Genomic DNA, 15,857 nt, shown 5'->3' with positions numbered 1-15,857 from the left:
GGACGAGCATGTACGCACATAACTGAGGACCATAAAGCTTGTAAAAGTCAGTTGGAGGCATCTGTCTAGCAATGGATTTCAAAGAGCTGCTGTTGCAGCTGCTGCTGATGCTGAGGTGGTCATGCTCATGCAAAGTGCTGATGTGCACTGACTGACAAAAACAGTGACACACCTACAAGACACAGTCAGATGTGCATGAAATTTTGTAAACCTGTACTCCATTGGTGGGTATGTAAATGGTTAAAGATGTAATTCTCTGTGACGGGCAGAACTTCCACCAGAGTGCATTAATGTTGTTAGCAGGCCCGGTAGCATATATAACAGGTGTGAACAGCATTAGATGTTGAGTGCTCATTGTGAGGGACACAGGGATGCTGTGTACTTGTATGAGACAGCATTATCAGCACCTGAAAGAGTTTGAGAAGGGCCTCACTGTGGGGCTCCATTTGGCTGGCTGGCCAGATCATGCAGTATCCTGATTTGTGGGGCATTCGGGTGTGACAGTGACCCGATGTCGGACTGCACGGAGATGTGAGAGCAGGCACACTTTTTGTCAAGGTTCCTACGGAATAATCTGAGCACCACGAGGACGGATTGCAATATTGTGCACTGAGCTCATTGTAACCCCTTCACATCTGCACCTACTGTCCAACACTGTGTAATGGACTCCCTGCAACACTCTGTGTCATCTAGCATCACTGGTTCAAGACTTGTAGCAGCCAGACTATGGAATTAGCATCCTGTGTGTGTAGACTCCCATTAACACCACAATACAAACGGTTGTGTTCGGAGTGGTACCATAACCAGACTGCTACTGAATGGCATTGGAATATATTCAGCGATGAGTCACGGTTCTGCACTACCCTGTGCGACTGTTGTTGGGAACTATGCCGACTACCTGGGAAGAGGTTACATCCTTTCACTGTTTTTGACAGTCGTATTAGTTTTACTTCTGGCATCATGTTTGTGGGAAACCATCTGGTACAACTTCAGGGGACAGCTGATAGTGAACGAGATAACTCTGATGGCACCACATTACCTCAGGGATATCACACATCCTCACGCACTATATCTCATACGACACTGTTGTCGTACCATTTTCCAAAAGGACACGGCTCCTCCGTGCATGGCATGTCTCTATGAACTGTCTGTGTGATGTTGAAGTACTCCTATGAACAGCAACATACCTACATGTGTTCCTGGTGAAACATATATGGGAACAGCTCAGACATCATCTCTCTCCCAGTATCCAGGATATCAAGGGCCACTTACAGCACAGCTTGCCTCAGAAGAATGACGTGTCTGACAAACACAGTGAGATCCGTAACTCACTTAGTGATTTTCAGGAACAGTATATCACCAAAACAATCTCTTCTTTCTTCACACAGTGGCATCAACAAAAACAGAAACACCATGCTGTATAATACAGAACTAATCTAACAATTAAAGTTGATGCACGTAATACAAAGGAGTGTGAAACTAAAAACTTTTCATAAACAGTGGCCAATCAAAAGAACTTTCCCAGTGCATAGTTTCATAACTGCCTAACAAATTAAAACTGTCTCCAGAGTGGGACTGGGAATCAGATCATTGGCTCTCTTGAGTAACCTTGCTGTCACAAATTCAGCACAACTCTGCTGTGTACTGCACTGGACTAAAATATCTTGAAGAAAGGAGTCATCCTTTGATAGCTCAGTGGGTCAGAGCAGTACCAACAAAAGGAAAAGGTCCAGGTTTAAGTCCCAGTATGGCATATAGTACTCACCCGTCAGAATGTTTCACAAAGGCACTACCTACTTCAGAGTTAAAAATTTACTCTGGGAGAGACCCCTGAGATGTGCCTAACCAATCTCTCTTCCAAGAATACTATTACAGCTTGGTATGTATGGGAATGTTTGTAGAGCTTGGAGGTTAGAAGAGAGTTACCCCACACATACCCACCCTTTCTTGACTGCTTTTTCTGTTTCCTCAAACATTACTTCATTAGTATGTTACATCACAAGCCTACTTTTGCTCAGTCTCAAATGAGATTTCAAAACTTCAGTCCTAAACAAAATAAAAAAGGCAGAATAAAAATTGAAATGTCTTCCAGGGAACAGAGTTCCTGCCGCTCATAGCAGACGAGCCCACGACGGCCCCAGCTCCCGAGTACCATCAGCCGTCACCTCAGCCACAGCAGCGATCCTCTCCGGTCTCCCTGTATCGGCACGAGAAGACCGAACCGTACAGCGACGAAGGCACGGGCTCGCCAGCATCACGCAACGAGTGCTGGAGTCCACTGCCTCATGCTACACTGTGATTTTTGTGTTACTCTAGGTAACAGTCATGTTTAAGTCTTTCCGAATGAACGGTACATGGAAAAACAGAAATTTGTGAAGTGTCGGTTGTGAAAACATTTTTCTTCTTTTTTTAACAAGCAAGTTTGTGCCTCTACATTTCAATAAATGAATAGAATACAGAGGAACTGAACTGTACAGCCAATGTCTGTAAAAGTGTATATAATAATGGAATCCTATTTGATTCAACTCAGAAACTTCCAAAGCTAGGTATCTCATTTCTTGTATGTAAATAAACAGTTTATGGATTGTATTGCAAACAAACCCCCATTTGCTCTAATGAGTTTTGTCTTATATCACCAACGTATAATTTGACATTATGTTTACTGATAAAGGAGAAAAATTTGTAAACATACCTTTTCAGACAATATGTAGATTTACTATCACAGTAAGTCCTTATTGTACATTAATGATGTTAATAATAGAGTATTGCAAAGGTTATCACATGTTTATCCAAAGTGTAAAATGAACTTTTTGTCATGCTGTTCCTGCTACTGAAATCAGTGTACTGTTGGTCTAATTTTCTGCGTGCTTAGTACAAAGTATCTACAAAAGGTAGAGAGACAAACTCCATCCCATGTAAAACTTCTTTTCCAGTGGGCCAAAGGTACTGCTTGTAATGGACCACCTGCTAGACAATCACTCACTTCAAAACAAATAAACAAACTGACGTTATAACTTGATATTCAACCAGCAAGGGCCGCTAAAGCAATTCACACAACACTGTTGTGTCTCTGAGGCTGGCAGCAGTTGTACACAAAACACTAGCATCTGAAACTAGAGTGTCACATGCTCGTGAGCAGTAGTCCTCCATATTAGAAATTATGAAAGTTTAAATGTAAATCAAGCTAGACAAAAAGGAATTAAGAAAGAAGAATATACTGTGAAATACTTTTTATGGAAGATGCAGCTTTGGCTTTCTTCGGTGGCTGGCTGTTCCTTGGCTGTCCACACACAGAAAGCATTCACTGTAGGGTTAATTAAGTAAAGAATTCCAACTGATGGTTCAGCTGTTACTTTGAATTGTACATACTAGTACCTCTACTCAAGAACAGAAGCTCCCAGGGTGCCATATCGGTCAATAGATTCTTGGAATGTTTTGCAAAGAAGTCACAACATAAATTTCAATACAAATTTAATATAAATATTACCAAAACGTGCAATATACTGAATTTTACTACCTTGTATATAAAATAATGCCATTTTGGAAAGAAGCGAAAGTGTGCTAAATGACGACCACTGCCTCCATTTTTGATAAGAATAAATTATTGCAAATAATATTTTTAAATAGCATGAATTCAACTTCAGTTCAAATTGGTCATACGAAATAAACTGTAAAATGACAAGTAAAACAGTTCGCATTTCACTTTTTGATAGTTAAAACAGTTTTGTGTGTTTGTGAGTCTTCTCTCATTCATTTTGCATTGCCCTATTATATAATACTTGTGAAAAGGCTCATTTGTAATTATGGGGCTCATGTGAAGACTGCAAATGTAGCAGTTGGAAAAAAAAAATTGTTCAGTCACATAAATATTTATATGTTGCTACTGTAAATGAACTGTAAGTGAATATAAAATCAAATTTTTGGCTATAGTAATAAAATATTTTATCACATACATTATTATGCTTACTATTCCTAAGAAAATTTCAATTTGTAACTATCCCTTTTAAAAGCACTATGCTCCCAAAATTTTTAGTGTGTTATTTCCCAGTTTTCCTGCACCAGGATACAGAGGCATAAAACTGAAATATCTCAGCTCTTACTCAAAAAGCTGGGGATTTGCACATGTCTTGTTCTGTAAACTGCACAAGCCCAGTCTTCTTCTTCATGTTTAAACTGCTTGATTTTAACACATTTTCTTGATTACCGACAGTTGCCTCATCTTTCATGACAGTTTATTTATTTATTCATACATTTTTAAGAAGAAGAAGAAGGAAAAAAACTTTTACAATAGAGATTGAGAGGTTAGAAAGATATGTTTAAATACTGACATGTTGTATAGCACTATATATCGTTTACTAAAATATACATTATCAAAGAACAAATGGATATATGAGGTGTTATCAAAAAGTAATGGGAATTTTTTAATTTCAGGGTTTATACATCTGATTTTCAAAACTTTTTTTTTATCTTGTTGGTACACATGTTCCTGGTGTACATTTACATTTTCAGCTGTTTTGAGTATTTAGTTTATTGTCGACAGTTGAAAAGGTTATGTATGTCTTTGTGTGCTCGGGGAATCTTTACTTATGAAAAAGAAAGATAAAAGAATTTGCATTAAATTATTCTTGAAAAATGGAATAAATTGCAGCACAACATTCAAAATGTTGACTGCAGCTCTTAGTGAACCTGCTATGAGTAAGACAAGAGATTATGAGTGTTATAAACTTTTCAGAGAGGATCGAGAAGACGTCGATGACAACCACCCTGGTCGCCCTAGCACATCAATTACTGACGACAATGTTAAAGAAGTAAAAAAAATAGTTCCGGAAAATCACCGAATCATCATCAGAGAGCTTGCTGATGGTGTTGGCATATCCTTTGCCTTATGCCAAGGAAATTCTTTTAGAAGTTTTGGGCATGAAATGTGTAGCAGTAAAGTTTGTTCTGAAAATTCAACCAAACCTGATGTCACACAGACATCACTCAGGAACAGCTGAGTGAAGTGGACAATGATTCAGGACTTCCAAAGCAGATTAAAACAGGTGATAAAACATAGGTATATGGCTCTGATGTTGAAACCAAGGCCCAATCACCCCAATTGAAAGTGCCTCAAGAGCCAAGACTGAAAAAAATTTGACAAGTTTGAGCACATTTGAAGGTTTCTTCTTACTGTTTTCTTTGATTACAATGGGATAGAACATCATGAGTTCCTGCCTTATGGTCATACGGTCAATAAGGAATACCACCTTAAAGTTGCCTTTTGCATGGAGCAGTCAGAAGAAAACAACCAGAATTGTGGCTAAGCCACTCTGGAAATTGCATCACGATAATGTTCCCACTCACACATCAATGCTTGTTCATGATTTTTTGGCAAGGAACAAACTAGTTATGTTGCCTAAGCCACCATATTTGCCAGACACAGTCCCCTGCAATGTCTTTCTATTCCCAAGGCTGGAAGGAAACATGAAAGGAGGTTGTTTTGCCACCACTGATGAGATAAAAACAAAATCACTGAAGGAGCTGAATGCCATAACAAAAAGTGAGGTCCATAAGCACTTCCAAATTGGACAAAGTCCCATCACAAGTGTTTTATATCTGAGGGGAATTACTTTGAAGGGGACAAGTTGATGCTGATGAATAAATAAAGACACCTTACGAAAAAATTCCTGTTAATTTTTATCACACCAGATAGAAAGATGCAATCATGAAGTGTTTCAGGTTGGCTTGGGCTGCGTGCTGTTTTGTTATACTTCACCGTACCTCTATTCCCATAAAGTGGTATCTGTCCTCCCTTCCTTGGATCCATGTGCCCTGAATCCATGTGCCCTCTTCCTCCAACCTGGCTCAGACTTAGCCTCCTTACAGGCTGCATATAAAGCTGCTGAAAATTAACTTCTCATTCTCATTCACACCACCATGTAAATAAGAAGTGAGATGCAATTCACCTTCTTATAATATCTTCAAAATTACAACTCAGTACATGATAAATGAAGACAGCTACCAACTCACATACTGCCTCTCTGAATACATTTATTATCCCTGGCATTTTGCATTCTTAGATTTCATGGAGCTCTTGCCTCTGCACTGCCTGCTCCATGGAACTCCTATCCCCATCTCAGCAGCGAGGTTCGTTCTCACTACTGTCCACTTACGTACAGTCATTGGATCATTACCTCTGGTATCAGCACCTACAATTTGAAACACCTCCTAACAGTGGGGTGCTACCACTTATCGACTACTCTGTCACAACAATCTTTTCTCTGACATACATATTTAAGGACATGATATTTCTCATTCAAGGAATGAGATGTATCACTCTATGGTAATGATTTCATTATTATGCATAGTCTTCTTAATATGGAACTGCACATTCTTAATAAGAAACACTTCATATAAATTTGTAAAAGCACGCTATACAAGAAGAAAAACATAATGTACTGAAAGCAGGGCAAGTAGTATTATAAATAATGTAACCTGTAGGTGTTGTCTTGTGGGGCAGTGTACCTAAAGTAATTGTAGCACTTATTCACAAGAAATGAGCAGTAAGAATACTGTGTAAAGTAGATACACACATATCTTGCAAAAGTTTTTTTGAGGATTTTGGAATTCTTACTTTCATGTCCAAACACACTCATTCTGTAATGGTTTTTGTTACCAATAATAAAAATTAGTTTCAGCTGAAATGTAATATTCAGAGGCACATAACAAGACAAGCAGATAATTTCCATGCAGGCTTTGTTTCTATGACCAGGACTCATAATGAAGTTATTTACTCTGGTGGTAAGTTATTCAACAGGGTTCTATCTGACATAAAGCAGGAAACTGGGAAGTCCTACTGATTTAAAAGAAAACTAAAAACATAGCTTGCTAGCCAGTCTTTCTACAAATGATCTGAATATGTAAATTCATGGGTTGAAAAGTTCTGGTATTGAGCTGCATGTCAGGTAGTAACATACTGCAAACAGAACTATTTATTTACAAACATAAAAAATTATTACTTTGAAACATACCAATACAGCCAAATGAATATTAAACAACTAGTAGCAGATAAACAGCAACTATACAGTAAAACTGAGGTGACAGTAGCTTCTTCAAAGTGACAGTCTCCTTGATTTACATGATTAAATTCAGACAGCATAAGCATGAATGGCTCCGTAAACTTTCCTGGCGTATTAAATGTTCATACTCATGTCAGGTGTCCAACCAGAACATATCGTCATCTAGAGACAATATTTCAGCAGTCCACCTGTTCGCCAACTTCAGGTGAATAACCCGTCACACTACCTCACCAGCGACTTATTGCGATGGGTTACTCACCTGGAGATTATGATATGTTCTGGCTGGAGACCCAACGTATCAACACGAATAGTGATGGTTCTTCTTCTTTCTTTCTTTCTTTGTTTGGGTTATCTAAGGACCACACACTAATTTCAATGCTTCCTTCTTTGTTGTTCTTTCTTTTTCCTCCAGTATTCTTTCATCTTTTCACTATGTATCCTTTTTCTCTCTTCGGACCATTTTGACCCTCTCTTCTTCTCCTTCTGCCTTGGAATCCTTCCATTTTTAACATTTTCCTATTGAAACTCTCTTTCTGTTGCATCTTTTTCACTTATGTTGTGTCTTTCCAAATCTTTCCTAACTTCTTGTATCCAGGCTATTGTTGACTTCTTGTCCGAAAGATATTTAAAAATCTGTTTGGTTAACCTGTTGCTGTTCATTCTGTATAAGTGTCCAAAAAATAGCTGTCGCCTCTTTTGTAGTGTTTCATTTATGTTTTTCATGTTGCGATAAACTTCTTCATTGCTTCTTAATTTCCATACTTCTGTATTTTTTGGTGGTTCAAGTATTTTTCGAATGATTTTTCTTTCTAGGACTTCAAGTTTGTGTAATTTGTAGTTCAGTACTAAATATTCACTTGCATAAAGACATTCTGGTTTTACTACTGTGTTGTAGTGCTGTATCTTCAAATTTTTAGGCAGACACCTTTTGTTGTAGACATTCCTAGTTATTCCATAAGCTCTCCCCATTTTATGTATTCTTTCTTCTATAGCAAGTTTTTCTAAGCCATTTTCTTGGATAATTTCTCCCAAATATTTAAATTTATTTACCCTCTTTATCTGGCCAATATCTGTTGCTAGGGATTCCAGAGCATTTTTTATATTTGTCATAAATTTTGTTTTTTTTCTACAGATATTCTTAAACCTACTTTGTTGGCTATTTCTTCTGAAAGATTGATTTGTATTCCAGCATTTGTTAGGTTTTCAGAAAGAATAGCAAAATCATACCTTTGTTTTTAGTTCCCAGTCTGATTGGTGATAGCTTCTCTTCTTTTAGTTTTTGTTTCCATTCTCTTACTATTTTCTCCAGTGCGCAGTTAAAGAGGAGTGGAGACAGGCCATCACCTTGCCTTACACCCACTATTATGTTGAATGCCTTCGATATTTCACTGTGAAACTTTTCGTTTGATTGGTGTCTGTGAGTGTTTCACGAATAAGGTTTGCTAATTTAGATTTGATGCCAAATTCTCTGATCACTTTATCTTGTGTTTCTCTATCAACTGAGTCAAATGCCTTTTTAAAATCTATAAAAGTTATAACTATATCTTTGGAGTTTGTAAGTCTGTAACAAATTACGGACTTTAGGTTGAAAATCTGTTCTGAGCAAGATCTGCCCTTTCTAAATCCACTCTGATACTCTCCCAATTGGCTATCAAGTGTTGCTTCTACCTTGTTTAGTAGTATTGTTGAAAATATTTTATAATCCACTGGCAACAAAGATATACCTCTGTAGTTATTTACGTTTTGCTTATCACCTTTCTTGTGCAAGGGATGGATGAGAGCCACTTTCCAGTCTTCTGATATCTTTTCAGTTTCCCATATTTCTGCAAACATGAGCTGACGGTTAGTTATAACTTTTGGTTGAGACCATTTAATAAGTTCAGCTATAATTGAGTCTTCTCCACTGGCTTTGTTGTTTTTCAGGGTACTTATTGCTTTTTTAATTTCTTCATCTGTAGGTGGTGGATCTGCTTCTGTATTTTCATGGAGATCTGGGAATTCTAGTGTACAGTTTGGTTATTCACAGTTCAATAATTTTTCAAAGTACTTTCTTAGTATTTCACCATTCTGGCTGCTGCTTAAGCCTACTGTACCATTTTCATCTGTGAAGCAAATACTTGGAGCTTGGTAGCCCTTTAGATGACTTTTAAACATCTGATAGATATTCTGGGAGTTATTTTTTACAAAGTTGTTTTGTATGTCAAGAAGTTGTGATTTTCCAAAAGATCTTTTAGCACTCTTTATTATTCTTGCTGTTTCTTTCCTTTGCATTCTAAATGCATCAAGGTGTTCAGGCTTCCCAGAACATTTCCATTTCTTTGACTGATTTGTTCTTTCTGTAACTGCTTCTTCACAGATTTCATTCCACCAGACTTTCTTCTTCATTTTTGTTGTTCCAAATACGTTTTTTTTTTTTTTTTTTTTTTTTTAATGTCCTGTTGATTTCTTTCAATATTTCTTCCCATTTCCCTGATTTAGTTCCTTTAATTTCTTCCTGAAAATTTTTTATTGCCTCTTTGATATTGTTGAGCCTGTCTGTATTACATTTAATTAATTTTTGCTGTCTCTTTTGGCTTTTATTGGGGAGAAGTTTCAGTTTAATCTTAGTCAGGTAATGATAAGAATCAAATTCCCTGTTTCTTGCTACTTTTACATTCATGATTTCTTTAAAATTGCATTCAGAAATAGCCACATGATCTAACTGGAACTCCCCTAGCATTGGATGTAGAGAGATCCATGTTTTTGCCTTCTTTGGTAATTTTTTTAAGAAGGTTGACATTACCTTCAACTGAAATGTTCTAGAAAGACTGATTAGTCTTGTGCCATTTTTGTTTGTTCTTTTATGAGCTGCATAATATCCTACTATTTTTTTATAAATGATTTTTCCCTCCCTATTTGTGCATTAAAATCCCCCATTAGTATAACAACATTTGATTTTGGAATTTTTGATATTTCTCCTTCTAGAAATTCCCAGAATGCTTCTACTTTACTTGGATTTTTCTATTGTCATCATTGATTGGAGCATGACAATTAACAAAGGTATACTGTTTATTTTTGCATTTAACCCTGAGAAGAGATAGTCTTTCTGAACTGGATCTGAATTCTGTATTGTTATCTACTAAATTTTTATGAACATAGAAAGCGGAACCAAGTATTGGCATGCCTTTCATGATTTTTATTGCTTGTTTACCCTAAAAAATGGTATGGTTTTTGGTTTCTGTACCATTTTCATCCAAAAATCTTGTTTCTTGAACTGCTAAAATTTGTATTTCAAGCTTATCTAAGAGAATTTCAAGTTCTTTTTGTTTACCAATTTTTAGTAATGAGTTTATGTTCAAGGTGCCTACAAAGAATAGTGATAGTTATTATTAATACAATATACAGATTACATTGTGATGATGATTTTGGCTTATTTTAATGTATACCTCAAGTTGTTCCACATCACTGAGGGTTCTCATTCTTGACTGGAACTATGAATGAATGAATACAGCCGTATATATATTTAACTGTTTAGAGTAAGACCTAAACAATATATGAGTTTATGAAATTCCATACAGAGGCCTAATGGTATTCTTGTGCCACATAAAGCTTTTTATGTACTCAGGATAATTACCCCACAGTGCAGTGAAGATATGAATACTAGGAACTAAACAACAAATTTGTCATGTGTTAACTGGACTGAACAGATAAATAACATGTGACTACTTTAAGCTTGTATATTTTGAGCTGAAAGAAAATTCATCTGAGAAAACTATTAAATTATGAGAGAGAACTGCTCGCTAGCACATACATCGAGTAGACAAAATTACAGATTGCCGATGAATATGAATGAAAGTGAAAGAGATACACTTTTTGGCTTTTGAAGCTATTGCCTGCTTTGTCAGGGAGGAGAGTGGGATGGATTGGGAAAGAGCGAGAGTGGTACAGTGAAAACACAGAGCCAGCTTTGGGTAGGAGGATCAAAACAGCAAGCAAGGTTTAACAGCAGCAGGCACTGAGGCCCACTGAGTCATGCTGTGGAGAGCACGTTCAACAACTGGGTACCGGGTGTCACCTCAACGGACAGTTCTTGTTTACCACTTCATATGCTCAGCCAGTTTAGTGCTGGTAATACCTTCATAAAACTTTGTGCAATGGGACAAGTTAGTTGACAGATAATATGTGTTGTTTTGCAACTTGTTCTGGCTTTGGTATTTTAGGATTTACCAGTAATGTAGCTGGCATAGATGGCAGTAGATGGGTGCATGGTGCAGATTTTGTAGTGGGGACAACAGTATGGGTAGAGTTAGAGTTTATGATTGGGAAATGTCATAAAATTTTAGCAGGATGTTACGCAGGTTAGAAGGGTGATGGAAGACAACAGTGGGTGGTGAATGGAGGATATCAAAGAAAGAGGAGCTCGTTTCAGGGCTTCACTTGAGAAACTCAGAGCCTTAACAGAGTAAAGTATTGAGGTAATCCCAATATGGGTGCTTCTAGTTGAGGAGGGTCCTTCACAGTTTTTTGGAAGTAGGAAATGAATTAATGAGAAGGTGATAGGAGGATATTGCCACGGAGATTTGTTTGTGACACCTGTCCGCGTGTGTGTGTGTGTGTGTGTGTGTGTGCTGAACCTCATTCACCTCATCTCCGTGCTCATCACACCAGGTTCTCCTACCTTCTATATGCTTCCCAAACTACATAAACTCCAGCAACCGTGGCAACCTATTCTGGGTGGTTACTGCAACCCCACAGAGAGAATCTCTGTCCTTGCTGACCGATGGTGTTGGCCTATTAACCTTAGCCTGCCTTCTTTATAAAAGACGCTAATCATTTCCTCCACAAGCTATAGCTCGGTGCCCTTCCCATTACAGTCAGTGCCACCTGCCTCTACACAAACATACCAATGTCCATGAACTTCTTCGCAATGCCCAACTGACTCCAAACCTACAACATCCTTCCTCGTCAGTATGACCATCTATATATACCCTTACCCACAATTACTCTTGCTTTGAAGGCATCACTGACAAACAAGCCCACGGTACAGCAATGGGCACTTGCGCGGCACCATACTGTGCCAACCTATCCGTGGGGCGTCAAAAGGAACCTTCCTAGCCACCCAGAATTGGAAACCTCTCAACTGGTTCAGATTCACTGTTGACATCTTCATGATCTGGACTGAGGGTGAGGGCACCTTATTCACATTCTTCCAGAAGTTCAACACCTTCCACCCATTCACTTCACCAACACCTTCCACCCATTCACTTCACCTGATCCTTCTCAGTCCAACATGCCACCTTCAAGAAGGGCTTCATCAGTAAATCTACTTTGACAGCTACAATCCATTCCAATTGAAGTGTAGCCATCAACTGTTGTCACATCTGTAGTGATGAGCAGTCCTCCTCCAAATGTGCAAAGGCTCTCACTGGGGTCTCTACAGATCAAATTTAGCCTCACCACATTGTTCACAAACAGATCTCCTTTCTCTTGTCTTCCCAGTCATCTACCATCCCGCAAGTACCCAATGACCGACCAAAAGGAGAGTGCCCTACCACATGACTCAGTACCACACAGTACTGGAACGACAGAGTCTAGTTCTTCACCAAGATTTGACTATTTTTCATCATGCTCCTCACCCATCCCACAATGGTATTCCATCCCCATCAAACCTACACAATATCCATGTCTGTCCCCCACATCACGGGTGCTCCCAACCCACACCCTGTGGCTCATATCACTCCAGTAGACGGAGATGCAAAAACTATCCCACTCATTCTACCACAACCACCTACTAGGTTCTTGTCACAAATGACTCCCACACCATCACAGACAGCTGGACCACCCAGTTGCTGAGCATGCTGACCAACATGACGTGCTTGAGTTTAGTAACTGCTTCACAGCCTGTGCCAAGTGGGTTCTTCCCACCAACACCAGCTTTTCCAATCTGGGTAAACTGCAGATGGGAACCCTCCCTGCAATGTACCCTTCATTCGCATAATCCTCCCCCCCCCCCTCCATCCCTTCAGTCACAATGGTTGCTAGTCCCTGTGACCACCCCACCTGGTTCCACCCCTTCTCTGCTCCCACTCCAGCCCTACCCGTGGCTTCCACCATACCAAAAAACCTATTTCCCCTTCTCTACTTCTCCCACCACCCTTGTCTCTCCCCAGCACAGCCTCATGACATGGCACTTAGCAGTCCACTATACTGTCCCTACCATGAACATCCATACTCATATGGTAAGCACTACAGCATCTCCCCCTGCTCCTACCTCGCCATTCCTCCCCCTCCCTTGTGTCTAATTTTCATTGCTCCCAGCCTTCCTTCATCCTTCTTCCTGGGCCCATTTTCTTCCTTTCGCAAACCTCTTTCTTTCCTGAAATCCTTCCTTTTGTGTTGCTTCTCTAAAAAATATTCTTTCACCTATTATGTGAATTCTCATTACAGTGATTTTCGTGTCTTTTTCAGTTTTGTTGAACCATGTGAATTTCGATTCTCAGGTGTTTACTATGTTGAAGATCTGTTGGGTTAGTTTGTTGTTATCCATTCAGTATGAGTGTCCATAAAACTGTAGTCTCCTTTTCCTCATTACATCAGTTAGCTCTTCCATTTTCAAATAGAGGTCTTGGATCTTAATTTGTGTTCAACATTGCTATACTTCTGGGTCCCAGTATTTTCCTTAGAATGCTTCTTTCAGCTTTTCCCAGTTTTCCCAAGATCTCAAATATTGTCACTTTAAATGTTTCTGATAGCTACGGTGTTTCAGGCCTTACCACTATCTGATAGTGTCTTATTTTTATGTTCCATCTTTATTGTTCTATATGTTTTTTGACATTTGTAATGTTCTTTCCATCTTATGTTTCTGTTTTCTATGGCTATCTTTTTCTCTGGTGTTTGTTTAAAACAGTGTTAGGTATTGTGTTGTTATGATTTTTAAGATTTGGAGGGACATCATTGAGATTTGTCACGATGTGTTTTTTTCCAAATAATATTTTTAGTTGCATTTTTGTCTGTCTGATTCTGCAGTTCTGTGATTTATTCTTTGGCTTTATCCAGTCAGTCAGTAATTAATGCCCAGTCATCTGCAAAAGCTAGACAATTTATGGTGATTCTGTTTGGTTTATTCCTAGTTGAACACCTTTAGTTTTGATGGATTTTCTCCATTCTGTTGCTACCTTCACTGATTCACAGTTGTAAAGTAGGAGTGATAAATCATTTCCCTGTCTCACTTCCGATTTTATTTCAAAATGTTCTGACAGTTCACCATAAATTTTACTTTCAATGTTTTTTTTGTTAAAGTTCATTTGATTATTCCTGTTGTGTTATTGTCAAGTCAGAATTCATTTATAGTGTTATTTAGTGCAGTTCTATCAACTGAGCTATACACCTTTTTAAAATCTGTAAAAGTTATCATGTATTTCAAGTTTCTGATTTACCTCATTGCTATCATGTTCTTTAGATTTCGTGTTTGCTCTACACAAGACCTTGCCTTCCTAAATCTTGCTCGATAATCTCCTAGTTGTAGGTCGACTATTCCTTAAGCCCTCATTAAAGTAGCATGGACAAAATCTTACATGTCACTGGCAAGAGGTAGATCCCTCTTTAACTGTTAGGATCAGTTTTCTTTCCATTTTTATGTAGTTGATGTATTAGTGCCAACGTCCATTGTGTTGATAAGCTGCCTGTAGTCCAAATTTCATTAATGATTTCTGTTAGATACAGAATAAGTTTGTCAGCAGTGTGTTGCCACAATACAGCTAATATATAGTCTTTTCCCGGTGCTTTGTTATTTTTAAGTTGTTTTATGATTTCTCAAATTTCCTCCACTGTTGGTGGCTTTTAGTCTGGTTGTGTTTGGATTACATTATAAAAATGAAATTCTTCTTTTGGTGGATCAGAGTTGTGTAGTCCTTTGTAGTAGTCCACAAATATTCTACAGTTCTCTGTGTTATTATATACTGTCTTCTGTGTTTTTGGATCTATAAACTGTAAACTTGGTCGTGTGTACTTATTTAAATTATTTGTGAATGTTTTATGAGAGTTCCTTGTGTTATTCTGCTTACTATTTGACTCATTTGATGTTACTTGGTCTCTTATGTGTTATACTCTGATCTTTTAGAGAGCTTTTGATGCACATTTCCTTACTTCTATAAATTTTTTCCTGTTTTTATCATTTTTATTTGCGTTCCAGTTATTCCGAGCTCATTGTATGTCTGTAAGTAACTCACACAGTCATCATTCTACCATGCATATTTTAATTTCTTTCTTTTAAGAGGAATAATTTCTTCTGCAATCTGAATAATGTCTTTATAAAATTGTTCCCAACATTTTGGTATTCTTTTTCCAACTGCATTTTGTAATCATTTTCTCTAGATAACTTCTGTATGTCAAACTTTTTGGACTGGTATTGGTTCTTGTTCCTAAATATTGATCTAATCTTTAATTCAATGACAGACCTAAACTGGCTCTCTTGACAACTTTTACATTGAGTAGCTCCATTGCAGAGTGTGTACTTACAGAAGTGTGACCGAGTTATTTTTCATCACAAATTAGGTTCGGTGATACTGATGTTGTTTGTTTTCTAGGAAGTTTTTTTGAAGAATGTAGATTTTAGTACTATGTTATGCTGTCTGTGCAGGCTCATGAGTCTTTCTCCATTTTTGTTGATACTTTTATGTGCAGGGGATTTTCCTACTATTTATCTCTGCTGGTGTTCTTTGCCAATTCATGCATTACTGTCTCCAAGTATTAATACTGTGTTTCGTATGGACTGTGATCTAGAATGTTTAACACATTTTGCCAAAATTGATATTATTATTC

At 37.9% G+C, this 15,857-nt stretch overlaps 1 protein-coding gene across 5 annotated transcripts in view; it reads right to left on the bottom strand.

Moving 5' to 3' along the window:
- LOC126202926 (uncharacterized) overlaps nt 1-15,857 on the bottom strand; it is a 118,896-nt gene that overhangs the window by 32,945 nt on the left and 70,094 nt on the right. Inside the window, exon 11 of one of the 5 annotated variants that reach the window (XM_049937013.1) lies at nt 6,011-6,188. The exons of the other annotated variants lie outside the window; for them this stretch is intronic. Within the exon in view, the coding sequence (XP_049792970.1) occupies nt 6,034-6,188 (155 nt within the window). The 3' untranslated portion in view covers nt 6,011-6,033. Of the gene's footprint in view, nt 1-6,010; nt 6,189-15,857 lie in introns of those variants that run through there. 5 annotated transcript variants of the gene reach the window in all.

Source organism: Schistocerca nitens, chromosome 9 (genome assembly GCF_023898315.1).
Source record: "Schistocerca nitens isolate TAMUIC-IGC-003100 chromosome 9, iqSchNite1.1, whole genome shotgun sequence".
NCBI classification, from domain to species: domain Eukaryota; kingdom Metazoa; phylum Arthropoda; class Insecta; order Orthoptera; family Acrididae; genus Schistocerca; species Schistocerca nitens.
The sequence above is the reverse complement of the archived record's forward strand: the minus strand, read 5'-3'. Positions and strand labels throughout refer to the sequence as shown.